The 25,568-nt window shown below is 45.3% G+C and overlaps 1 protein-coding gene across 2 annotated transcripts in view; it reads left to right on the plus strand.

The window, feature by feature from the left end:
• PLCE1 (phospholipase C epsilon 1) overlaps positions 1–25,568 on the plus strand; it is a 380,365-nt gene that overhangs the window by 264,363 nt on the left and 90,434 nt on the right. For both annotated transcript variants that reach the window (XM_005225543.5, NM_001205852.2), the window contains 3 exon segments: positions 10,442–10,587; positions 17,075–17,333; positions 19,350–19,555. In XM_005225543.5, the coding sequence (XP_005225600.2) occupies positions 10,442–10,587; positions 17,075–17,333; positions 19,350–19,555 (611 nt within the window).

Consider the following 25,568-nt stretch of genomic DNA (forward strand, 5'->3'; position numbering starts at 1 on the left):
TGAATAGTTTTTAAAAACTGTTTTCTGAATGAATGATCCATTCAGCTGTAGTAAGAGAGAAGAGGGTAACATAGCCTGCACAGCCATTATAATTCTCTGTAGACCATTTAAATAGAAATGGCATTTGCATCTTTAAGTCAAAGTATGTCCAACGGTTGATTTTAAAATAGTAACTATCCATACAAAGGAATGAAATCTTGTCATTTGTGGAGAATGTGAATGGACCTCAAGGGGTTATACTAAGTGAAATAAATCAGAGGAAGAGAACTACCTTGTGGTTTCACTTATATGTGGTATTTAAATCACACAAAACAAAACAAAAACAAAACTCATAGATGCAGAGAACAGTTTGCTGGTTGCCAGAGGTCAGTGAAGGCTGGGAGGGGAATGAGTGAAGGGGTCAAAATGTACAAATTTACAGTTATAAAATAATGAAGTCACAAAGACATTATATATATATAATATATATATAATATATATAATGGTAATCAACATGTTATCATTAATAACACCGTATTGCATTTTTAAAAGTTGCTAGTGTCAGACTTTATTTTTTGGGGCTCCAAAATCACTGCAGATGGTGACTGCAGCCATGAAATTAAAAGACGCTTACTCCTTGGAAGGAAAGTTATGTCCAACCTAGATAGCATATTCAAAAGCAGAGACATTACTTTGCCAACAAAGGTCCATCTAGTCAAGGCTATGGTTTTTCCAGTGGTCGTGTTTGGATGTGAGAGTTGGACTGTGAAGAAGGCTGAGCGCCGAAGAATTGATGCTTTTGAACTGTGGTGTTGGAGAAGACTCTTGAGAGTCCCTTGGACTGCAAGGAGATCCAACCAGTCCATTCTGAAGGAGATCAGCCCTGGGATTTCTTTGGAAGGAATGATGCTAAAGGTGAAACTCCAGTACTTTGGCCACCTCATGCGAAGAGTTGACTCCTTGGAAAAGAGTCTGATGCTGGGAGGGATTGGGGGCAGGAGGAGAAGGGGACGACAGAAGATGAGATGGCTGGATGGCATCACTGACTCGATGGACGTGAGTCTGAGTGAACTCCGGGAGTTGGTGATGGACAGGGAGGCCTGGCGTGCTGCGATTCAGGGGTCGCAAAGAGTCGGACACGACTGAGTGACTGATCTGATCTGATCTGCACTTGGGGACAAGCCCTTCTTAAGGCTACTACAGGTTCTTCCTGATCTAGCCTTGGATTCCTTCCTTCCATGGAGTTAGGAACTGAGACTTAGAGACTCCTCTCCCTGGATGTCTGTGCTCTGCTTCCTGGAACTCAGATAGCGGTACCAATAGTGGTTATAGAAGCGGCAGGTGGCCGCAGTACTCCACTTCTGTTGAGCCCTTAACTACACACTGAGCACCACATTGAGGTCCTAGGTATAGTCTCCAGGTTCATCCTGATGACAATTTTATGGGGTAAATATTGTTATTCCCCTTTCCTGGAAAAGAAATGGAATCTCCGAGAGGGTAGATTGCTTGCCTCGGGGACCCGCACAGAGTGACAGTGGGGCTGGGAGGTGAAGACAGGTCCACTCCGAGGCCCATGCTCCTCACCACTGAGCAATCCCATCTCCTGCCAGCTCCAAGTTCTGAGTTCCAAATGGGTCAGAGCTCCAGCCCCAGGTGCTGTCACAGAGGTGGTGACTTAGGGTACTGGACGGGTACTACAGAAGTGATGCTTCCTGACTCGAGGCTCAGGGGCCCAGAAAGGGACACTGAATCCCAGGGAAAGCTCTCAACTAAAGTGCATTTGAGAACGCAGATTTCTGATCTGCAGATCTGGAGAGTCTGGTTTCTAGGTCTGAGTGGGGCCTTGTAATCTGTATTTGAATAAACACCCTAAAGATTCTGATGCAGATGTGCCATGTTGTGAAGAGTGCTGCCTAGGCAGGGATGTGTGTGTGTGTGTGTGTGTATGTGTGTGTGTGTGTTACCTGCATGTGGATGCCAATTGCCCTAGTTCAAGGGTTGTTCTAATAAAGCTCTGTAGAGGGTGGATAAAGATATGCACCACACACAATCCACTTCAGAGGAGCTTTTCTAGACAGACTTCGTGGCCTTCTTTAGACTTTACCATTTGAGCCTGGACTTTGCAGTGAAGGTGACCAGATACCCACTACAAAGGATCATCTTTCTACAAAAACTTCTGCTCAGGATATTCAAAAAAAGTTTTTGGCAGGAAGTCATCGGTCCCCCTTTTCTGGACCTGGGAACAGCAGTAGGAAGTGTTTAGGCCTTTTCCCAAATATAATCTCTGACCATTTGAAGGCTGAGAATCCTCTCTGCCCACGGCCTCCTGGGACTCTGAGTGGCCTGCCTGCCGGTCAGGGGCACCGAACATCCCCACACTGGGGATGTGGGAAAGATGGTCTCTGCCCTGGAGGTCTGGGTGGGGGTGCGGGGGGAGACAGAAGAGATCCATGTGAAAGAGTCAGGCACACAAATATAACAAAAATAAGCCAGAGGCAAACGTGTGCTGCTGTGAGAATCCAAGTGCAGACGTGACACTGGACTCAAGGTCCAACATCCAGTGAAAGGGAAGCCGGAGGAGGCTGTGTGTGAGGCGCTAGGTGAGCCGTCAGAACGGCCTTCCCAGGGAGGTCACACGCATTCACACGTGACTTCCCTCGAGCATCTGGAGTGGGCTGTGCTGCTGGTGAGCACAGCAGCCCCCAAGTCAGCCTTTTGGGGAACACAGTGCTGACAGCGCAAGGGGTCTGGGGCACCACCTAGCACAGAGCGCGTGGACCCTGCCCACGTGGGAAGTCAGGCGAGCCTCCCCAAGGTAGTGAGGCTTTCATCAGGTTCCTGAACACAGCCCTGCCGCTGACTTTAGGGGAGTCGGGATGAAATACAAAGAAAGGCCCCAGACCCCAGCCTGTGGCCTGCCCACCTCGCCTTCCACCCCGGCTCGTAAGCCTGTAGCATGTGGACACCTCAGGCCCAGTGTAAGCTCTGTCCATATACTACCTGCTCTTGGCCAGCCTTCAGGCCTACTGTTGTGACTGACCCTCAGGAGGACTGATCCAAATATCAGTCCCTTGCCATCCTAGAAGTGGGGTGCTTAAACAGGGGATTGGGAATACTGGTCTACAGGGGTGAGTGATCTGGTGGTGGGCTGACACGTTCCCTCTGGCCCACAGGCTTCTTATTCTATTGGAGGGAAGGCGAGACACAGCTGAATGAGGACCAACCTGGGCCTCTATAGCTTGGGGCATGGGCAGGGTGCCTGGCTACAGGCCTAAGCATGGTTCTGCCTAGAGGATGAGTCAATGATAGCTAAAGCAGAGGTGGAGGGATGGGAACAGGGTACCTTCCCATAGGAGGAACAACCAGTGCAAGCTCCCTAAGATGGGAAAAGCTTGGTTCACCTCCCCAAGAGCACCTCCCCAAGCACCTTGGGGAGAGCCAAGGTGAGACTGGAGAACAGACTGGGGCCTCCAGGGCCAGGGTAAGGACTCAGCTTTACAAAGGACATAGGCAAGGCGTGGTGGGCCAGGGAAAGGTCACGTTGAATGGAGCAAGAACATTCCTCTCAAACTGAGCTTATATGATGCCAGTAAGGTGTTTGATGTGGGGAGAGAGAGCAAGTTGATCAGTCTGTGGGCCTCAGAATACTGAGAAAGGCCTGAGAAGGAAGGAAAATAAAACAGTTATAGAGGAGCTGTAGCCATGTAGAAAGGGGTCAGGATTGTCAGGGTAAGCACAGAGCCTCTGGGAGGAACACTGAAGAACAGGGCTAGGGGCCAGGTTCTCTCTCTGTGCTGTGCTGACCATTGCAGTGAGGCAAAATAATCTGCCACATATAACACCTTTCTGCTCTAGGACTGTTCCCTGTGTTTGAGTCATAGTACTGTACACATGTGATTTTTTTGTGGTTTTCTGTGTGGTTTCCTGAAAGTCTTTATGGATTGGAAACACATTCCTTCGTCCACTTAGTAAATATGGCCATGTTTATGCTATGGTCTACATTTTACAGTCATCACTGAATCCTTGTTTTCTTTTTGCGTCATTTTATTTATTTATTTATTTATTTTGGTTTGGTTAGCCAGTAGTTTTTTTTTTTTTAATTTTATTTTATTTTTAAACTTTACAATATTGTATTAGTTTTGCCAAATATCGAAATGAATCCGCCACAGGTATACCCACGTTCCCCATCCTGAACCCTCCTCCCTCCTCCCTCCCCTCCCCTCCCTCTGGGTCATCCCAGTGCACCAACCCCAAGCATCCAGTACCGTGCATCGAACCTGGACTGGCGACTCGTTTCATACATGATATTATACATGCTTCAATGCTATTCTCTCAAATCTCCCCGCCCTCTCCCTCTCCCACAGAGTCCATTTTTGCGTAATTTTAGAATTTGCTTTTTTTAGAATTAGTGGTGGCACTCTTGCTAGTTAATGCTTCTGAAATTATTAATACATTGCTGCTAAGTCACTTCAGTCGTGTCCAACTCTGTGCGACCCCATGGACGGCAGTCCACCAGGCTCCGCCCACCCTGGGATTCTCCAGGCAAGAACACTGGAGTGGGTTGCCATTTCCTTCTCCAATGCATGAAAGTGAAAAGTGAAAGTGAAGTCACTCAGTCGTGTCCGACTCCTAGCGACCCCATGGACTACAGCCTACCAGGCTCCTCCGTCCATGGGATTTTCCAGGCACAAGTACTGGAGTGGGGTGCCATTGCCTTCTCCGATTAATACATTAGGCCACAGTAAGAATTGTTCCCGAAGTCTGTAGGCAGATGTTATGTATGTGTGTGTGCATGTGTTTATGATAGCAATGCTTACATAATCTCAATAACCAAGCCCTAGGGACTCACACTTGGAGATGGAACAGTTGGTTTAAATTAGGTTTCCATGTGAAATACGGTATCACTATTTTTTTCCTAGCATTGTGGGAAAGTATATGGAAAATAATTTGACTGATAGGAAATAAATCTGGATGTGTGGTCAGGACTGAGGCACAAACCACATGATGCTCAGTGCCTGCTCTGTGAAGCAGGTCTCTCCAGGGGAAGATGTGTTAACCCTTTCAGGTCACAGCACTGAGAAGTCGCTGTGTGGTACCAAAATAGCCTGAAAGAACAGTGACTTTGCAGAAACACTGATTCTTCATCCATTTCAACAGGAAAGGAGCTAAAGCCATAGAAAAATACAGCCAGAGGCCTCAAGAATTAATGCATTAGGTGTCTTTGAAGAACAACTTTAAATGTTTAAGTATTTCATCTTTATTTTAAGGAGATGGATTTGAATGTCTAGCTCAAAGAGTCAATGACGTTGTGATTCTGAGTGTTTTCTGATGACTTCTTTTGGCAGGATTGTTGTTGTTGCTGTTCAGTCACTCAGTCGTGTCCTGTCTAACTCTTTTTGACCTCATGGTCTGCATCACGCCAGGGTTCCCTGACCTTCACTATTGCCCAGAGTTTGTGCAAACTCACAACCCTTGAGTTGATGATGTCATCCAACCATCTCATCCTCTGTCACCCTCTTCTCTTCCTGGCTGCAATCTTTCCCAGCATCAGGGTCTTTGAGTCAGCTCTTTGCATCAGGTGGACAGGGCTTATCAAAAGCTGATCACATCAACAGAAGAATTGATTGAAAACTTTACAATACTCAGTCTCTATTGGCAATATAATGTCTTGGTCTAGAGAGCCAGAGTTCCACAAAAGTGACTGGTAACTGGGTAAGTAGGGAAAGGGGCAAGGCCGAGAAGCAGTGAGCCAGGGATTGCTCACAGCTGCAGGAGAGGGGTTGGCTCTGGGAATCCCAGAGGTCTCCTGTGCTCCCAGAGGAGTCCCAGGAGACCAAATGAAAGGTTATCTCTTTCCCAAGAGGCTCTTAATTCTTTTCAGGATGGTCTGGACTCTGGCTCATCCTAGGGGTCTGATTCCAGATCTGTTCCCTGATATCTCACGAGAGCTCAGCTAAATCTGAGCAGGTGGAGAGTGATGGTGCCTGCTGAGAGCCTATTGGGCTGGAGCTGGGCTCCGGGCTGGCAGGTGGCCCATCACTTTCTGCTTCAGCCAATTTCAGAAAAGAAGAGACAGATTATTACTGCAGTGCTCCTGACTGGTACCAGATTATAACCCTGTGCTAGCATGGAAACTCTCTGTTGCTGTTTCCTACTTGTTTCTGTACAGGGAAGGGAAAGATGTATTTAGAACTGATCTCTTCTGTTTGTTTGGTTTTTTTTTTTTCTTCATTTTTTAATTCATGTTTTGATATTCTTCTTGGTACCTTCTCCTTTGATTCCATCTCTGTCTTCAAGTGTGCATCTCTTATTTAGTGCTTAGAAGGACCTACCAGTGCCAAGTTTACCAAAACTAACTTCCCTTCATCAGGGGAAAGAGCACCAGCCTGGGAGTCCTAGTTTTGACATCCATAAGAATTGTGACGTTGGCAAGTCAATTTCTCCCATGAGCCTTGGATTCTTGATCTGGAAGAAAGAAGTTGGGCTGCCCTCTGAGGTTGCTGCCAGCACTAAATGCCATTCATTCCTCTCATTTTATTTGGAGGAAAGAAGGCAGAGAAGTGTTCCCTTAGACCTTGAAATTTTCCCCCTGTAACCTTCTCTGTTCGGGCTGCACTCTCACTCAAGTCAGAGAAGTGAGTTGCTCCCCAGGTTTTGGCACTGTTGCTGAACCAAGTAAAATTAGTGGACCATGGCAGGGGTGGGGGTGGGGGATCAAGGTTAAGACCAAGGCTTTGATCTACTGTCAACTGAACTTATCAGCCCAGACCTTAACCAAGATGGAGAAAGTAACTCAAGTGAACATTAGTGTCAGAGCACCAAAGCATAGGTAGCAGCAAAATAATCTTAGAGATTAAGCAAAGGATTTTGAGGCTGCATACCATAGAGGGGGGACTTTAATAGCAGATTATTATTAAGTGTTCTACTCCACTTGCTCTGGTCATAGCAAATACCTTCTTCCAACAACACAAGAGAAGACTCTACACATGGACATCACCATCAATACCAAAATCAGATTGATTATATTCTTTGCAGCCGAAGATGGAGAAGCTCTATACAGTCAGCAAAAACAAGACCAGGAGTTGACTGTGGCTCAGACAATGAACTCCTTATTGCCAAATTCAGACTTAAATTGAAGACAGTAGGGAAAACCACAAGACCATTCAGGTATGACCTAAATCAAATCCCTTATGATTATACAGGAAAAGTGACAAATATATTCAAGGGATTATATCTGATAGACAGATTGCCTGAAGAACTGTGGACAGAGGTTCGTGACACTGTACAGGAGGCAGTGATCAAGATCATCCCCAAGAAAAAGAAATGCAAAAAGGCAAAGTCGTTGTCTGAGGAGGCCTTACAAATAGCTGAGAAGAGAAGAGAAGTTATGAGGCAAAGGAGAAAAGGAAAGATATACCCATTTGAATGCAGAGTTCCCGAGAACAGCAAGGAGCGATAAGAAAGCCTACCTCAGTGATCAATGCAAAGAAATAGAGGAAAACAATAGGATGGGAAAGACTAGAGATCTCTTCAAGAAAATTAGAGATACCTAAGGGAACATTTCATGCAAAGATGGGCTCAATAAAGGACAGAAATTGTATGGACCTAACAGAAGCATAAGATATTAAGAAGAGGTGGCAAGAATACACAGAAGAACTATACAAAAAAGGTCTTCATGACCCAGATAACCACAATGGTGTGATCACTCACCTAGAGCCAGACCTCCTGGAGTGCAAAGTCAAGTGGGCCTTAGGAAGCATCACTACAAACAAAGCAAGTGGAGGTGATGGAATTCCAGTTGAACTATTTCAAATCCTAAAAGGTGATGCTGTGAAAGTGCTACACTCAATATGCCAGCAAATTTGGGTAACTCAACAGTGGCCAAAGGACTAGAAAAGGTCAGTTTTCATTCCAATCCCAAAGAAAGGCAATGCCAAAGAATGTTCGAACTATTGCACAATTGCACTCATCTCACACACTAGCAAAATAATACCCCAAATTCTCCAAGCCAGGCTTCAACAGTCCGTAAACCATGAACTTCCAGATGTTCAAGCTGGATTTAGAAAAGGCAGAGGAACCAGAGACCAGATTGCCAACATCCGTTGGATCATCGAAAAAGCAGGAGAGTTCCAGAAAAGCATCTACTTCTGCTTTACTGATTGCACCAAAGCATTTGACCATTTGGATCACAATAAACTGTGGAAAATTCTTAAAGAGATGGGAATGCCAGACCACCTTGCCTGCCTCCTGAGAAATCTGTATGCAGGTCAAGAAGCAACAGTTAGAACCAGACATGGAACAACAGACTGGTTCCAAATCAGGAAAGGAGTACGTCAAGGCTGTATATTGTCACCCTGCTTATTTAACTTATATGCAGAGTACATCATATGAAATGCCGGGCTGGATGAAGCACAAGCTGGAATCAAGATTGCTGGGAGAAATATCAATAACCTCAGATATTCAGATGATACCACCCTTATGGCAGAAAGTGAAGAAGAACTAAAGAGCCTTTTAATGAAAGTGAAAGAGGAGAGTGAAAAAATTGGTTTAAAGCTCAACATTCAGGAAACTAAGATCATGGCATCTGGTCCTATCACTTCATGGGAAATAGATGGGGAAACAGTGGAAACAGTGTCAGACTTTATTTTTTGGGGCTCCAAAATCACTGCAGATGGTGACTGCAGCCATGAAAGTAAAAGACGCTTGTTCCTTGAAAGAAAAGCTGTGACCAACCTAGACAGCATATTAAAAAGCAGAGACTACTTTGCCAACAAAGGTCAGTCTAGTCAAAGCTATGGTTTTTCCAGTAGTCATGTATGGATATGAGAGTTGGACTATAAAGAAAGCTGAGCACCGAAGAATTGATGCTTTTGAACTGTGTTGTTGAAGAAGACTCTTGAGAGTCTCTTGGACTGCAAGGAGATCAAACCAGTTAATCCTAAATGAAATCATTCCTGAATATTCATTGGAAGGATTATGCTGAAGCTGAAACTCCAATACTTTGGCCACCTGATATGAAGAACTGACTCATTGGAAAATATTCTGATGCTGGGAAAGACTGAAGGTGGGAGGAGAAGGGAGGACAGAGGATGAGATGGTTGGATGGCATCACCGACTGGATGGACATGAGTGTGAGTAAGCTCTGGGAGTTGATGATGGACAGGGAAGCCTGGCATGCTGCAGTCCATAGGGTCGCAAAGACTCGGACAGAGCTACTGAACTGAACTGAATTGATACTCCAGTCTGTGTAGTAGAAAGGCAAATCACATTAGACTAAATTTAAGCCTAGAGGAGAACAGTATCTATATTAGGTGTTTAGTGAATAGTTAATAGTGACACTTTGGGGACACATATTTCATTTTTCATGTGTGCGTGCTCAATTGTGTTCAACCCTTTGCTACCCCATAAACTGTAGCCTGCCAGGCTCCTCTCTCAGTGTGATTTTTCAGGCAAGAATACTGGAGTGGGTTGCCATTTCCTCAAGGGATCTTCCCGTAACCTGCATCTCTTGTATCTCCTGCTTGGCTAGGATGGATTCTTTACCTCTGAGCCACCAGGGGCACACACCTCAGTTCAGTTTCAGGCTTTGCCACCTATTGGTTGGGAACTTTGAGCAAGTCTCTTAGGCCCTCTGTCCTTCAGTTTCCTCATCTATAAAATGAGCATAATTATGGTTCCTGACTCTTAGGATTGTTGTGAGAGATACATGAGTTAACATATATGAAGTGCTTAGAACAGTAACATAAGTGCTATGTTGGTTCTATTATTTAGTCATTTGAGGAGCATAATAAATAATGCATTTGTGTAAGATAGTTCAAAAAGTTTTTTGTGTTTTTTCATTTAATATTATGCATTGTACTCTTTGACAAATGGACTTTTGTTCATGTGCTAAGTGCTTTCTTGCTCCATCAGTCAAATACATTTAAATCCTCATTACCTTTACGCCTTGTTTTACTATGGTCTCATGGAATGCCTGGAAAATCCCATGGATGGAGGAGCCTGGTGGGCTGCAGTCCATAGGGTCGCTAAGAGTCGGGCACGACTGAGCGACTTCCCTTTCACTTTTCACTTTCATGCATTGGAGAAGGAAATGGCAACCCACTCCAGTGTTCTTGCCTGGAGAATCCCAGGGACAGAGGAGCCTAGTGGGCTGCTGTCTATGGGGTCGCACAGAGTCAGACATGACTGAAGCGATGCAGCAGCAGCAGCAGCAGCATGGAATTTTATAGATGTAAAGGGATTATATGAATTACCTTTCAGCTGCATTTTAAGGTGAAGCGAACAGGGAGGTTAATCCCATTGCAAAGCACTGATGGAGCTGGAGCTTCAATTCAGTCTCTTGGCAGGTCCTTCATTTCCTAATACTAAACTGGCTTAAAAACAACAACATTTTTCTCATGAGAAAGTATGCGTCAAGCTTCCCTGGCCTGGTTTCAGTGGACGCCCCTCTCTGCATCTACAGGTGAGCTCCTGGGTGACGTGGCTGATCCTCGCGGCGGGCTCCATGGAAGAGAAGCGGGAAGTCTTCTCATACTTGGTTCATGTGGCCAAATGCTGCTGGAACATGGGCAACTACAATGCCGTCATGGAGTTCTTGGCCGGCCTCAGGTATGGGCAGTGGAATATGGTTATCTGGGGTTTCCTTTTAACAGCTGAATGGCACTGAATTAATTGTCCGGGTAACCATATTTGGAGAAGGCAATGGCACCCCACTCTGGTACTCTTGCCTGGAAAATCCCATGGACGGAGGAGCCTGGTAGGCTGTAGTCCATGGGGTCGCGAAGAGTCGGACACGACTGAGCGACTTCATGTTCACTTTTCACTTTCATGCATTGGAGAAGGAAATGGCAACCCACTCCAGTGTTCTTGCCTGGAGAATCCCAGGGACGGGGGAGCCTGGTGAGCTGCTGTCTATGGGGTCGCACAGAGTTGGACACGACTGAAGCGACTTAGTAACAGCAGACAATTGGTACTGACTATATGGGGGAAATATATTAACCTGTGTTAGTGCCACAATTCCTGTTCCTCAGAGGTGCTGCAGAATTAAGCAGGCATGATCCTACTCCGCTGTGTCTGCCCTGACCCCATGCTCTTGGGCAGGCTGAGTGTCTGATTGCTTAACTCCGTCAACACCATCACTGACCCCCCTTTCCCCTTCCTGCCATGTGTGCCCCACTGTTACCTGTCTCTTCCCAGATCTGCCTTACAAATTACCCAGCACTGTAAGCTGCCAACCACTGACTGCCCTCACCAATGACAGTGGCTTATGTTGATAATGATATCACTGAATAATGTTAGCTGTCATTTTTATTAAACACTTACTACATGTCAAGCACTGGACTAAGCGTGTTCCATGCATTAAAACTTTCGATTGTCAGAACAATTTTTTGAGGTACATACTATTATTATTTCCACACCGGATGAAAGAAGAAACGTCTAAGATAAGAAGAAATTAAGTCACTCACCCAAGGTCACCTGGTATGGCCAGGATGTGAATGGAGGCCACCTTGATTTCAGAGCCTGTGCTCTTAACTTCTGGAAAATCCCATGGATGGAGGAGCCTGGTGGGCTGCCGTCTATGGGGTCACACAGAGTCGGACATGACTGAAGCGACTTAGCAGCAGCAGCAGCAGCCCTTAACTTCTATGATATCTTCCTCTTACACCTTCTCCATCAAGCTAATAATAAGATCAGCATTCTATCCTTAAAGCCTCCAGCTGTATTCCCTTTAAGCATCAGTTACCTTGCATGAAATAGCTGCTCCTCACTCTTGTGGTGGCAGTGTGGTATGAGGAAGAAGAGGATAAATGGTGGAGTTAGAATAACAGGGAATCAAATCCTGGCTCCCCTGTGGAACAGCTGTGTGATCTAGTTACTTGACCTCATTAAGCTTCAGTTTCTTCATCTGCAAATGGGGGCAATAATAAAAAGCACCTATCCCTTTGCATAGGATTTAATGAGACAGTGTAAAGTGTTGAGTATGTGCGTCTGGCATGTAGTAAGGCTCAAAAAGAGAACTTGTCATTGCTGTTGTTGTTGTCTAAGATTCATCTTCCCAATGAAGATCTATAAATAGATCTTGCTTCATAACATTTCAAGGTTTTTCTTTGATTCTCCAGGCCTGACATAGGGGTTCAGGATTGGGGGTGGAGAGGAAAATTTTTAGTTGGAAATTTTTTCGTCCTTTTGAACTTTCTCAACTAAGAATAAACTCACATGATCATGTCCTTGGCATTTAAAATGGTCGTACAAATGCACTAAGCATGGCTCAAAAGAAGGAAAAATAGAAAAGTACTGGGTGAAGAAAAGGCTATATGCAGGTGATTTGGTTCTCTTTGTGATAAATTTTCTACAATCTGCGCTACTTTTCTTTTTTAATATTATTTATTTGGCTGCACAAGATCTTAATTGTAGCATGCAGGATCGTTCATTGTGGTGTGCTGGCTTCTCTCTAGTTGCAACATGCAGGCTTAGTTACCTCACAGCATGTGGGATCTTAGTTGCCCAAGCAGGGATCAAACCCACATCCCCTGCATTGGAAGGCAGATTCTTAACTGCTGGACCACCAGGGAAGTCCCTGCATTATTTTTCTTTAAAAAAATAGAGATCATATGCTGATAAAATAGTCCTGTTTTAATGATGCTTGGGCTTCCCTGGTGGCTCAGCAGTAAAGAGTCCACCAGCAATGCAGGAGATACAAGAGATCCCTGGGTGTGGAAGATCCCCCAAAAGAGGAGATGACAACCCACGCGAGTATTCTTGCTGGGAAAATCCCACGGATGGAAGAACCTGGTGGGCTACAGACCCTCTTGTGGGCTAGGGCTGCAAAGAGTCGGACATGACTGAGCAACTAAGCACGAACATACAATGGTGCTTATCCTTCCGTTGACTGGTAAACTGGTGCTGACTGTTGTCTGGGGACCTCGAGTCCTCTCTTCTGGGTTTCACCATCCTCACAGCATGGCAGCTGGCTCCCTCCAAAGTGAACAATCCAAAAGAACAAGGCAGGGACTTCCCTGGTGGTCCAGGGGTTAAGGACCTGCCTGCCAAGGCAGCGGACATGGGTTTGATCCTTGGTCTGGGAACTAAGATCCTACCTGCCAGTGGGCAGCTGAGCCCATGCACCACACCTGTTGAACCCTTGCACTCTGGAGCCTGTGCACCGCAACTACTGAACCCCTGAGCCCAATTACTGAAACCCATTGCCTAGAGCCTGTGCTCTGCAACAAGACAAACCACTGCAGCGAGAAGCCTGCACACCACACCTGGGGAGTAGCCCCACAACTAGAGGAAGCCTGTACACAGTAATAAAGACCCAGTGCTGCCAAAAATGAATAAATAAATAGAAATAAATAAATAGAAACAGCAAGGCAGAAGCTGCGGTGCTTTTTACGTCCTGGCCTCAGGAGTCACACACTGTCCACTTCTGCCGTATTATACTGATCGTGTAGGACCAGCACTGGCTCACTGTGGGTGGGAACCACACCGCAGCAGGAAGTGTGGATCTTTGGAGGCCATCTTGGAGGTTGGCTGCCACGTACCATATATTAGCGAGTCTCTTGATGCAAAGAATAGCCTCATAATGCCCAATGGAGGCCTTGGGTAAATGTGACTTTTAGACTCAACTTAGTTTGAATTCAAAATCCAAGAAGTCCATGTGAAAGTGAAAGTTGCTCAGTCATGTCTGACTCTTTGCAACCCCATGGGCTGTAGTCCATGGAATTCTCCAGGCCAAAATACTGAAGTGGGTAGCCTTTCCCTTTTCCAGGAGATCTTCCCAATGCAGGGATTGAACCCAGGTCTCCTGCATTGCAGGTGAATTCTTTACCAGCGGAGCCACAGAGGAAGTCTATAGAGCCAGGTAATTCTTTCTTAGATGAGAAATAATGTCAAAGCAGCTAAACCTTACCACTGATTCCTGGCCACCCCAAACCCATTGCCACCTAGTTTCACACTCCTATATTTGGCTTAAGGCTGAATTAGTCTTTACAAATAGATGGGTAAAACTACCAGGTTTAATAGTTCGTCAGCCAGAACAGTAGATATAGGAGGTAAGTTACTAGATGTCCTCATGATGGAATGATTGTGGAAGAAGAGCTCACATGTGCACTTTCAAGTTTGAAAGTATTTAGATTACAAGTAATTGAACTGCATCAAGATAACTGAATTTTTTTAATTTTTAAAACAATTAGAGGAGAAGGGGGCACAACCTTATTGTGAAGTGACTGCTTTCCTGTCACCTTTGTACATTTGGCTTCCTCAAACTAAATTCCCAGCTGCTTATAGGAAACGAGTAGAAGTACAAAGATTTACAGGCAGCAATATTTACTCAGTTTTAATGTCAATATAAAATAACCCAAATGTCAAGGACACCTCGATTTTAAAATAATAAAATAAAATAACCCAATGAACAATAATAGAAAAATGAAGGCAATAACATGATGCATCCACACACTGGAGTATTATTTAATCACCAGAAACAATGTTTATAATAATTTTAATATCATAGGACATACAATGTATACATACAATATATAAAACTACCTGGGAACAAAGCTGTCCATACTTAATAACTTCAGCAATATTTATGCAACAAAATGTATAAAATATTTAGACCAGACAGACACAAATAGGATAAGTACTGGAAGGAAATATTCCTACTGTTGTCTGTGGTTGGAAGAGCTGTGAGTGGATTTTCTATATTTTTGGTATTTTCGAGATCATCTACAATGGGCATACCTTTTTAATCGTGAAAAGAAATAAAGTTTCTTTTTTAAAAGCATCAGTTCTCAGTCTAACAAAACACCATTGCTCTTTACTAAGGTTTGTCTCTTGCCCCACCCACATATCATGACTCCTGAAAAAAAAGGATGATCAGATAATGAGAACCAAGTCTCATTCATGTGTTCACTTCATGTATTTAAACCTCCATTCCATGCCCCCAGATGGATTCTCACCACCTTATAAGGAACTGGTTGTAGGACAAGTCGAACCCAGTGGGGTGAAATCAGGAGACAATTTATTTTTCTGACCTCACTGTCTTTCAAACTTGCCAATTGGCTGTTTTCCCCCCGAACTCTGGACTGTACCGTGGGCCCCCCGTGTCTTTCCCGGTCACTTGTGTAGTTAATAAGCCGTCTCCTTCGCCTATGCCCTTGAGCTCTAGTGACCCCCAGAATCATATGGCAGTGCCACACGATTGTTGTGGCAGGTTGCCCTCAGTGTGACACCATTTGTATAAAGTCTAAAATGCACAAACAATTGTACAAACTGCTTAGCAGTATCTGCCCAGGTTGAGAAAGTATGAGGAAGTGTCAGGGAAGGAGCGCAATAAAGTTGCAGACGTGGTCCCTGGCGGTGAGGAAGGGAGGGGGGTGTGTCCACCGAGGAGTTCTGGGGCCTCAGCCATATTATCAATGCTTTATTTTTTTAAACTGAGAGGTTGATGCGTGAGTGTGTGTCGTGTTGTACTTTTTGATGTCTTTTGGATGTCTTAGGTATTACCTAATGATTTTTTAATCCAGTCTGATATAAATCAGAGCTTCAAGTTTTCATTTAAAACTTCAAAAAAAGAAGTAAAGGGACTTCCCTGATGGTCCAATGGTTAGCACTCCACACTTCCACTGCTTGGGACATGGGTTCAATCCCTGGTCAGGAAACTGAGATTCTGTATGCCACACTCCTGCTGCTGCAAAGTCACTTCAGTCGTGTCTGACTCTTTGTGACCCCATGGACTGTATCCCGCCAGGCTCCTCTGTCCATGAGATTCTCCAGGCAAGAACACTGGAGTGGATTGTCATGCCCTCCTCCAGGGGATCTTCCCAACCCAGGGATCAAACCTGTGTCTCTAATGTCTCCTGCACTGGCAGGCAGGTTGGTTCTTTACCACTAGTGCCACCTGGGAAGGAAGAAAAAACAAAGAAAAGCTTCACCCTTTCCCCAGTTTCACAGCCCTACCAGTCTCAGAAAGCTGCAGTAGGGTGGGAAGATATAATTTATCTTTCTGTCCCTCTGTCTCCAGCTCAGGGTTCCTGCAGAAAACATGGGCAGGATAGGAGAGAAGAAGGGAGGAGGGGTAAAGGGAGCCAGTCTAACTTGACTGGGGCCACTGTGATCTGGCTTTGGTGACCTCACAGAGAGCCATGTGGGGTGTTTTCAGGGTCACTTCCTACTTACCTGCCCTGCTGCTGCTAAGTTGCCTCAGTCGTGTCCAACTCTGTGTGACCCCATAGATGGCAGCCCAGCAGGCTCCCCCATTCCTGGGATTCTCCAGGCAAGAACACTGGAGTGGGTTGCCATTTCCCTCTCCAGTGCATAAAAGTGAAAAGTGAAAGTGAAGTCGCTCAGTCGTGTCTGACTCTTAGCGACACCACGGACTGCAGCCTACTAGGCTCCTCCGTCCTAACTCCCCCCAATTTCTGTCCGAAAGCAACCCCCTGTACCATCACCTGGAGAGGGGTGGTACACCCCCAGCCTGGCCCACTACTCAGTCCTCCCCCACAGCATCTAGTTCTGAAAGGCCTACCCTTACAGACTCTTTCCACCAGGGCCCTCTTATTTGGAGGGAAGCCTTTCAAGATAACTCAAGCCCTGCTGCCTCTCAGGGTCCATTCCAGACTCAAAGAAAGCCCCAGCACTTTGCCCACCCAGGCTCTAGAGATGCAAAGCACACTCACTGGATCCTTCCCCCTCACTAGCCATCCCGCGGCCCCAGCCAGCCTCTCGTCCTTACACTTTCCCAGGAAGTCACACACCAGGCAGTCCACATGATCAACAAGCTGCCAGGACATGGGCCAGCCTCTCCATGAAGTTCCCTGAAGCCCCTGAACTTGGGGAGATCTCCTCCTTCTCACTTACCATGTCCTGACAGCCCTCTGCAAAGAAGTCCCCGCTTGGCTGCTCAGACCCAGGTGACAGTTTATTAAAGTAATATTCACATCATTTGGGGAAGTAGGTGGCAATGTGAATCCCGAATAAATATTAAAACAGAAAGAAAACATAAACAGAAATGAATTTCATACAGAATTTAAGCTGTTTACTGTAAACGATATTATTTCCCCTTTGGCCTAAAAACAATGTCCCTGACTTGCCATAGGTCAAGAAAAGTTTTAAAAATGTGGCAGTTTATGGACCAGTCTGATCTGGAGACCATGAGGAGCCTGAAGGACGCCATGGCCCAGCACGAGTCTTCCTGCGAGTACAGGAAGGTGGTGACCCGAGCGCTGCACATCCCCGGCTGCAAGGTGGTTCCCTTCTGCGGGGTGTTTCTGAAAGAGCTCTGTGAGGTGCTGGACGGAGCCTCTGGCCTCATGAAGCTTTGCCCGAGGTACAATTCGCAGGAAGAAACTCTGGAGGTGAGACCTTTTAAAACTCTCATGATCTGAAGAGTCATTGTTGCCTCCTGGCTTGTCACACACTGAAGCCAGAAGAGAGACATCTCTGAGGCCAGGGTTATCCATTGTCACAGTTGCATTGACTAACAGATCCTTGGGGGCTGCCCTGGTGGCTCAGACGGTAAAGAATCTGCCGGCAATGCAGGAGACCTGGGTTCGATTCCTAGATTGGGAAGATCCCCTGGAGAAGGGAATGGCAACCTACTCCAGTATTGTTGTCTGGAGAATTCCATGGACAGAGGAGCCTGGCAGGCTACAGCCCATGGGGTCACAAAGAGTCGGACATGACTGAGCAGCTGACAGTTTCACTTTCACTAGATCGTGAACATTCCAAAGAAAAGAAGGCCAACTACCACTGTTGGGCTTTATATTAAGTTAGCTTTAATGGGGCAACGTACAAATGGTGTTGTTTTTCTGGGTGTTTTTTCTTAAGGTTGATGGGATTTTCCTCTCTTGCTAGGTGCAAATGGGTGAAGGGGATATAAGAAGTCAGATGAGAGTAGTAACTTTTTGGGGTCAGTGGAAGAAAGACTGAGGGGAAGTCAGTGCTGCCTTCTTTTCCTCCATTCTGGGAATCTGGTGTGTCCTCCAAGGATGCGCTCTGGGCTCCTGATCATGCTGTCCTCAGCCCATTGCTGCTCATTCCCAACCCCCAGCATGGGAAGGACCACATGAGCTTGGACTCAGAGTGTTGGGCAGTGCAGAGAAGAGGCACTGAGAAACAGAATATACAGACACCTCTCTATATGGTATTTAGAAATGAAAGAAGGGATTGAAAGGTGGGAGACTTTATGGGGAAATTTGAGGAGTCCCATGCCCGGAAGTCCCATACCTAAATCTAAAGTCATTCTCACCATGGTGCCAGCACCCACTGTTGACCTTACACATACACACTCTCCCCCTCTCTCCTTCTCTCTCTCTCTCTCTCACCCTCATTCACACCCCTTCTTGGTGACAGTGGGAAGACTCTCCTAAAACTGCAGCCTCTTCCAGGTCCCCTGGGAGCAAAAGAATTACTTGGTATCAGGGAGACTTAGAGCCCCTGACAGGTGCTGGCAGCATTACTGGCTTCTATCTCCCTGGCTTGTGAGAGGGGCATAAAGTGCAAGGAGACACTTCCCCAGTGGTTCAGCGGTAAAGAATCTGCCTGCAGTACAGGAGACGCAAGTTCAATCCCTGGGTTGGGAAGATCCCCTGGAGGAGGAAGTAACTACCCACTCCAATGTTATTGCCTGAAAAAATCCCATGAACAGAGGAGCCTGGCAGGCTACAGCCCATGGGTCAAAAAGAGTCAGACACGACTTAGCGACTAAATAGCCAAAAAAAAGTGAAAGAAATGAAGGGGAAAGCTTAAAGCAAGCCTCCCAAACTGTCCCCGCACTGGCTGCCTCACATCTCAGAAGTAGGGAACTCCATATCTCATGGCCTAGCCATCCCTCTGACCTCTGATGGGAGATACTTCCCTGGTTACAAATACAGACAATAAGAGCTTATAAATCACCAGGAAGCCTCTGTGTTACTGTTAAGATGTATGGGAAATAAAGCAAAATGTCCCCCCTCCTTGATCATTTCCTTGGGCCCCAGTAATTTTATCTGGTTCCATAGAATAATAGATTTCTGTCATGGTTTTTCTCAATTCTCACTACAGGAATAAAATAACTCTGTCCTTCCTCTGTAAAGTGGCTAATCTTCTCCCTAGGGAACCTTGAAATAATATTGCTTTTTGTGTTATAAACTGGAAGTGAAGTGTTGATTCCTAGAGGGACTGAAGTTGTCTTAGTGGAAACAAGAGTAAGTTTTGGTATTTCATGTGGTGAAAGGAAAAAATGTTTTTCCTGGAGGTTGGTTTTCCCCCAATAAAATAGGCACAAATGCCATTATTTATGACTGTTATGATTTTGTTTCTCTAGCCAAGTAGGTTATTTAGATGTAGTATGTGAAGCTGCAATAACAAATCCTCAATATATTTCTCTGTAGTTTGTAGCCGATTATAGTGGACAAGATAATTTCTTACAACGAGTGGGACAGAATGGCTTAAAGAATTCAGAGAAGGAGTCCACTGTCAACAGCATCTTTCAGATCATCAGGAGCTGCAGTCGAAGTCTGGAGACAGAGGAGGAGGACAGCTCCAGTGAAGGGAGCAGCTCAAGGAAAAATTCCCTGAAGGATAAAGCCCGATGGCAGTAAGTTTTACATGGGATGTTTTACATGGGATTTAAAAATTGGGATTCTCATTTCTTCTTTTTCCTACCCCAGTTTGGTTTCAGGTTATAAATAGCATCCATGTACGTGTTAGTTGCCCAGTCCTGTGCAACTCTTTGCAGCCCCATAGACTGTAGCCCAGCTTCCCCGGTGGCTCAGATGCTAAAGCATCTGCCTGCAATGCGGCAGACCCAGATTCGATCCCTGGGTCAGGAAGATCCCCTGGAGAAGGAAATGGCAACCCACTCCAGTACTCTTGCCTGGAAAATGCCATGGACGGAGGAGCCTGGTAGGCTACAGTCCATGGGGTCGCAGAGAATCAGACACGACTAACCGACTTCACTTTCATTTTCAGACTGTAGCCCACCAGGCTCCACTGTCCATGGAATTTCCCAGGCAAGAATACTGGAGTGGGTTGCCATTCCCTTCTCCAATAGTATCCAGAGTATACATTATAAATCAACTATACTTTGATGTGTTTGTGTGTGTGTGTTAGTTGCTCACTTGTGTCCGACTCTTCGCAACCCCATGGACTATAGCCTGCCAGGCTCCTCTGTCCATGGCATTTTCCAAGCAGGAATACTGGAGTGGGCTGCATTTCCTCCTGCAGGGCATCTTCCCAACCCAGGGATTGAACTGGCATCTCCTGTATTTCTTGCCCTGGCAGGCCAACTTTACCACTGTGTCACCTGGGAAGCCACAGTACTTCAATTAAAAAACTAATTTTTAAAAAAGGGTTTATTAGTTACTGGATAAGGCATGGGGCAAATATTAACATTTTTAAATCAAATATACTGATTTAGTGGCAGAGAAGGCAATGGCACCCCACTCCAGTACTCTTGCCTGGAAAATCCCATGGACGGAGGAGCCTGGTAGGCTGCAGTCCATGGGGTCACTAAGAGTCGGACACAACTGAGCTACTTCACTTTCACTTTTCACTTTCATGCACTGGAGAAGGAAATGGCAATCCACTCCAGTGTTCTTGCCTGGAGAATCCCAGGGACGGGGGAGCCTGGTGGGCTGCCATCTATGGGGTCGCACAGAGTCAGATGCGACTTAGCAGCAGCAGCAGCAGCAGTAGGATTGGAGTCAGTCATACCCAGAAATCAGCACTGTTGCAGCTCCCCCCAACTTTGATGATTCTAAGGCAGCTCATCAATGATTGACAAGCATCGCAGTGCTTCCAGGATCTCACTTTCAGGTGGCATCTGCAGCGTTGTGATTGCTTGGCTGTTTCGATTGCTGTTTATTGACAAGCATTGCAGTCTACCCATGATATGCTTGCTTAGCCCAAGACCAAATGAGAAGTTCAGAAATCAATGGTCTTAGGCTAGGCATTGCATCTCTTCAAGGCCATTTACTCATGGTCATGCCCAACTCAAAGCAGAGTCTGGTCCACCTGGAAGAATCCTTGAGCATGACCCAAAAGCAGAACATTTGCTGGCTTTGACATCTTGGCCACAAAAGGTTCTATTTGTGTGGTATACTCATGAGTCATACCTGGCAGTTGTCTCCCAGTCCTTGGAAGACATCACTGTTTGTTTTGCAGTCTTTCCTGGGTGACTGTGTGTATGAGCCTACAGTGGGAAGAGACAGTGCTTCTGGAAAGTAATTCCTTTGGAACTGTAGTGCTGGATCCTCAGAATCAGTTGTGAACACAGAAATGAACACCTTGTGCCTGAATCCCAAGTGTTGTTATTAAAGAGATGAACCTATATTCCCAGTTTTCCCAAAGTCTTTGAGCTTTTTTCCAAACCTCATCTCCTAGCTCATTCCCCCATAGGGGATCCAGGTTAGGGATGAACCAATACTGCCCTTACCACGATGTCACATCCCTAAAGCTCAAATTTCACAAGTAGCTTCTACCGATCGTTCTTTTTAAGTGGGTCTCAAGTCAAAATTATTTGAAAGTTTCTCACTAATTTTTGTGATGTTGGTGCCACCATATATAGAGAGAGAGAGGACCATCTACAAATAAGCACAGAGGCCTCTCATAGCCCTTAACTCCTTAATCTACATCTACTTCTGTGTACCTGTCTCTATACATAGGTATCTATGTATATATCTACATCCTCTCACAAAATATTTTGTAGATGCTTATAAGAATAAATGTAAATAACCAAAGAAGGGATTATTAAGGGATTATTATGAAGGGAAAAGGAAAGTAGGATAGGAAAAAATAAAGTGTACAGAAATGTATACTATACAGTCTTTACAGTGACTAAATTTTGTTCTGAGATAGTGACCATAAAAAGGAGGGAATCAGGAGTCACAGTCTTTGTAAGAAAAATCAAAGATGTTTGGGAGAAGCATACCTGTTCCTCATACTGAGATCTGGCTGAAATTCCTTCCTTAAGTGCTCCAAAAAAGGATACATCATCTCTTAATAGATAAAATTTCATATGATTTTTTTTATAACTACCTTCACTTGGCGCTGTGTGTGTGGGGGGGTGTATATGTTACTTATAGGTGTTCTAAGAATACTTTTAGGAGTGCTTGTGACTCAGCTGGTAGAGAATCCGCCTGCAGTGCAGCAGACCTGGGTTCAGTCCCTGGGTTGGGAAGATCCCCTGGAGAAGGGAACAGCTACCCACTCCAGAATTCTGACCTGGAGAATTCCATGGACTGTATAGTCCATGGGGTTGCAAAGAGTCGTGGACATGACTTTCACTTCACTTCACTTCACTTTTGGTTGAGACTCAGAGACCAGGCCTCTGGGTTTTTCTTTACCATCTTTTTCCTTTTGACTGGATTTCCTTCAAGTAATAAATTTCATACCACATATCATCACCTCTTTTGAAATCATTGTTTCCAATTCTCTGCTTGTTCCTTTGTCCCCTCACTAATCATTTTATCATCTACATTCTAAGATCACTGCTTTTCTACTTCCCATTTTCTAGACTCCACTTGTAAGCACTCTTAGAAGGGGAAAAGAAGCACAAAATTGCAAATATTTCTTTTACAAAACCTGAGAAGTCAGGTTGAAATCCTCACGTTGAAATTTATGTACCTCAGTACTGGTAAATTTTCTTACCCCACATAATGGCTATTTTGAAAAGAACTACTGATGAGGCTGGGGTGTTTAATAGATGAGGGTGGGGTGTTTAATAGAATTCACTGAAACCAGATCAGCAAGCACTGTTCCTGGGACCATCTGCCAGGACTTGGGAATCCATTTCTGATCCAGAGTCCTGCATTAAAATATCCAGTACAGGGCTGTGTGTGAAAAAGGGATTTCCAGATCTCAAAACCCAAGGGAACTGTGCTTTGTTGTTGATTTGGCTGAAATAAAGACTCTGTAAACAGTAACCTCCAGCCCCTTTCCTATGGCAGCCACCAACCCTGTGAAAATTCCATGAGAGAAAGAAGGGATGATCTCATGGTCATTTGGTTCACCCAACCTGTAGGGTGCTCTAATAATTCTTCTCAAACATCTCAGCTACTCCTGCCAGAACACCCACTCAAAACATTGACAGAAACCCTAGAAAGATGGTCATAAGAGATTCAATACCTCAGCAGGAAAGGAACAGGGTTGAAATAATCTCCAAATGTCAGTGAGATCTTAAGGACATCAACTTATCATCTCCGTGTACAGTTGAGAAAGTGGTGCCTGGAGAGGTGAAGTCGCTTCCTTAAGTGGTGCCTAGCAGACCTGGGTTGTGAGCCTGACCACGTGACCAACTGCAGGGCAGGATCTTTCCTCCTGCAGTGTTGAAGGCATTTCTTGTCACTGTGGAACCCTCGACTTCTTTTTGTTTCTAGTTGCTATAGGTTAGGGACATCTAAACATGGCATCTGGTTCCATCACTTCATGGAAATAGGTGGGGAAACAATGGAAACAGTGTCAGACTTTATTTTTGGGGCTCCAAAATCACTGCAGATGGTGACTGCAGCCATGAAATTAAAAGACGCTTACTCCTTGGAAGGAAAGTTATGTCCAACCTAGATAGCATATTCAAAAGCAGAGACATTACTTTGCCAACAAAGGTCCATCTAGTCAAGGCTATGGTTTTTCCAGTGGTCATGTATGGATGTGAGAGTTGGACTGTGAAGAAGGCTGAGTGCCGAAGAATCGATGCTTTTGAACTGTGGTGTTGGAGAAGACTCTTGAGAGTCCCTTGGACTGCAAGGAGATCCAACCAGTCCATCCTAAAGGAGATCAGCCCTGGGATTTCTTTGGAAGGAATGATGCTAAAGCTGAAACTCGAGTACTTTGGCCACCTCATGTGAAGAGTTGACTCATTGGAAAAGAGTCTGATGCTGGGAGGGATTGGGGGCAGGAGGAGAAGGGGACAACAGAGGATGAGATGGCTGGATGGCATCACCGACTCAATGGGCGTGAGTCTGAGTGAACTCCAGGAGTTGGTGATGGACAGGGAGGCCTGGCGTGCTGCGATTCATGGGGTCGCAAATAGTTGGACATGACTGAGCGACTGAACTGAACTGAACTGAAATTCTAAAAGTGGTCCAGTTACATTTCATATGACCTATGAAGCTCATTAATAATGACTTTTCAAATTTACCAGTATGAAGAATAAATAAGTTTTGCTTGTGTGAGTGTAAGTCATGAAGGCATAAGAGTAGTGTATGGCACCATTGTAGGAAAATGGAAATTAAGACTATTTAGGTGTATAGAGAAGAGTGTTGGGTGATATAGGAGCCACAAGTTCTTATTATCAATATTGTCCACCCTCTCTAAAATACTGCTTAAAAAGGATTATTCCATTTGGAGAAGTTGGATATAAGCAGATAACAAGTTCAGGCAGAACCTTAGAAGGGAGGCTGTTTGGGATGATTCGGAACTCAAAGCTTGCAGTCACATGGTCTGGGACTGAATGTTGCCCCCATCACTTACTATTTGTGTCACCTGGGTAGGTGACTTAATCTTGCTGTTGGGCTGTGCTTAGTCGTTCAGTCGTGTCTGATTCTTTGCGACCCCATGGACTGTAGCCCACCAGGGTCCTCTGTCCATGGGATTCTCCAGGCAAGAATACTGGAGTGGGTTGCCATGCCCTCCCCCAGGGGATTTTCACAACCCGGGGATCAAACCCAGGACTTCTGCATTGCAGGCAGATTCTTAACCTTCTGAGCTACCAGGGAAGCCTACTAAGCCTCAATTTTGTAATCTGTAAAATGGGAATGATTATAATGCTTTATTTATAAGATTGTTGTACAGATTATGTGAGAGGATACATGTAGAATAAGGAATTTTGCATTATAAAGGCATATAAATGGTGGCTACTGTAATTAATGCCTACCATCACAAATAGCAGAGACCTTAAGGTACGGGCACCAGTGGCAACAGTCACCATTTGAGAAGCAGCTTTCAGTCACCCTGCCCTTCTTTATTGGAGAATACAGAGTATTCGCTGCTCTCCCATCCCAGCAACCTCAGTCTCTTCCCTGAAAGATGATCCCACAAGGATAGAAATAAGAAAGCTAAGCGTGAGTTCCTTTGCTGTTCACCTGAAACTATCACAACATTGTTAATCAGCTATACTCCGATACAAAATAAAAAGTTTTTTAAAAAGCTAAGCATGAGGAAGTAGAGTATCTGAGAAAAGATTATAGATACCAGGACTTGCCACACATACACACGCGCCCTTATGTGCGCACATGAAATAATAAAATGATAGGAAACCAGTCACTTATTCTCCATGAAGCATGGCACAGCGTTATAAACACCAACCTCACAACATCCTTTAGGGACAGCTGACTGCCTCTGCCCAGCCAAGACCTTAACAGGATCTCCTCCCACCCGATGGCTGGCTCCGTTAGGGGTTTCTGGGACTGGGGATACCCAGGACCCCTTCTCTTTCTCTCTTTTCCTGTCTGCTTGGCCAGTACACAAGACCCAGTCCTGCTTCTATCACCGCAACAAAGAAAGGCATTTTCCCACTATCTGCTCAACATTCAAGGGCTTCCCAGGTGGCTCAGTGGTAAAGAATCCGCCTGCCAATACAGGAGACCCGGGTTTGATCCCTGGGTTGGAAG

This window comes from Bos taurus, chromosome 26 (assembly GCF_002263795.3).
Source record: "Bos taurus isolate L1 Dominette 01449 registration number 42190680 breed Hereford chromosome 26, ARS-UCD2.0, whole genome shotgun sequence".
NCBI classification, from domain to species: domain Eukaryota; kingdom Metazoa; phylum Chordata; class Mammalia; order Artiodactyla; family Bovidae; genus Bos; species Bos taurus.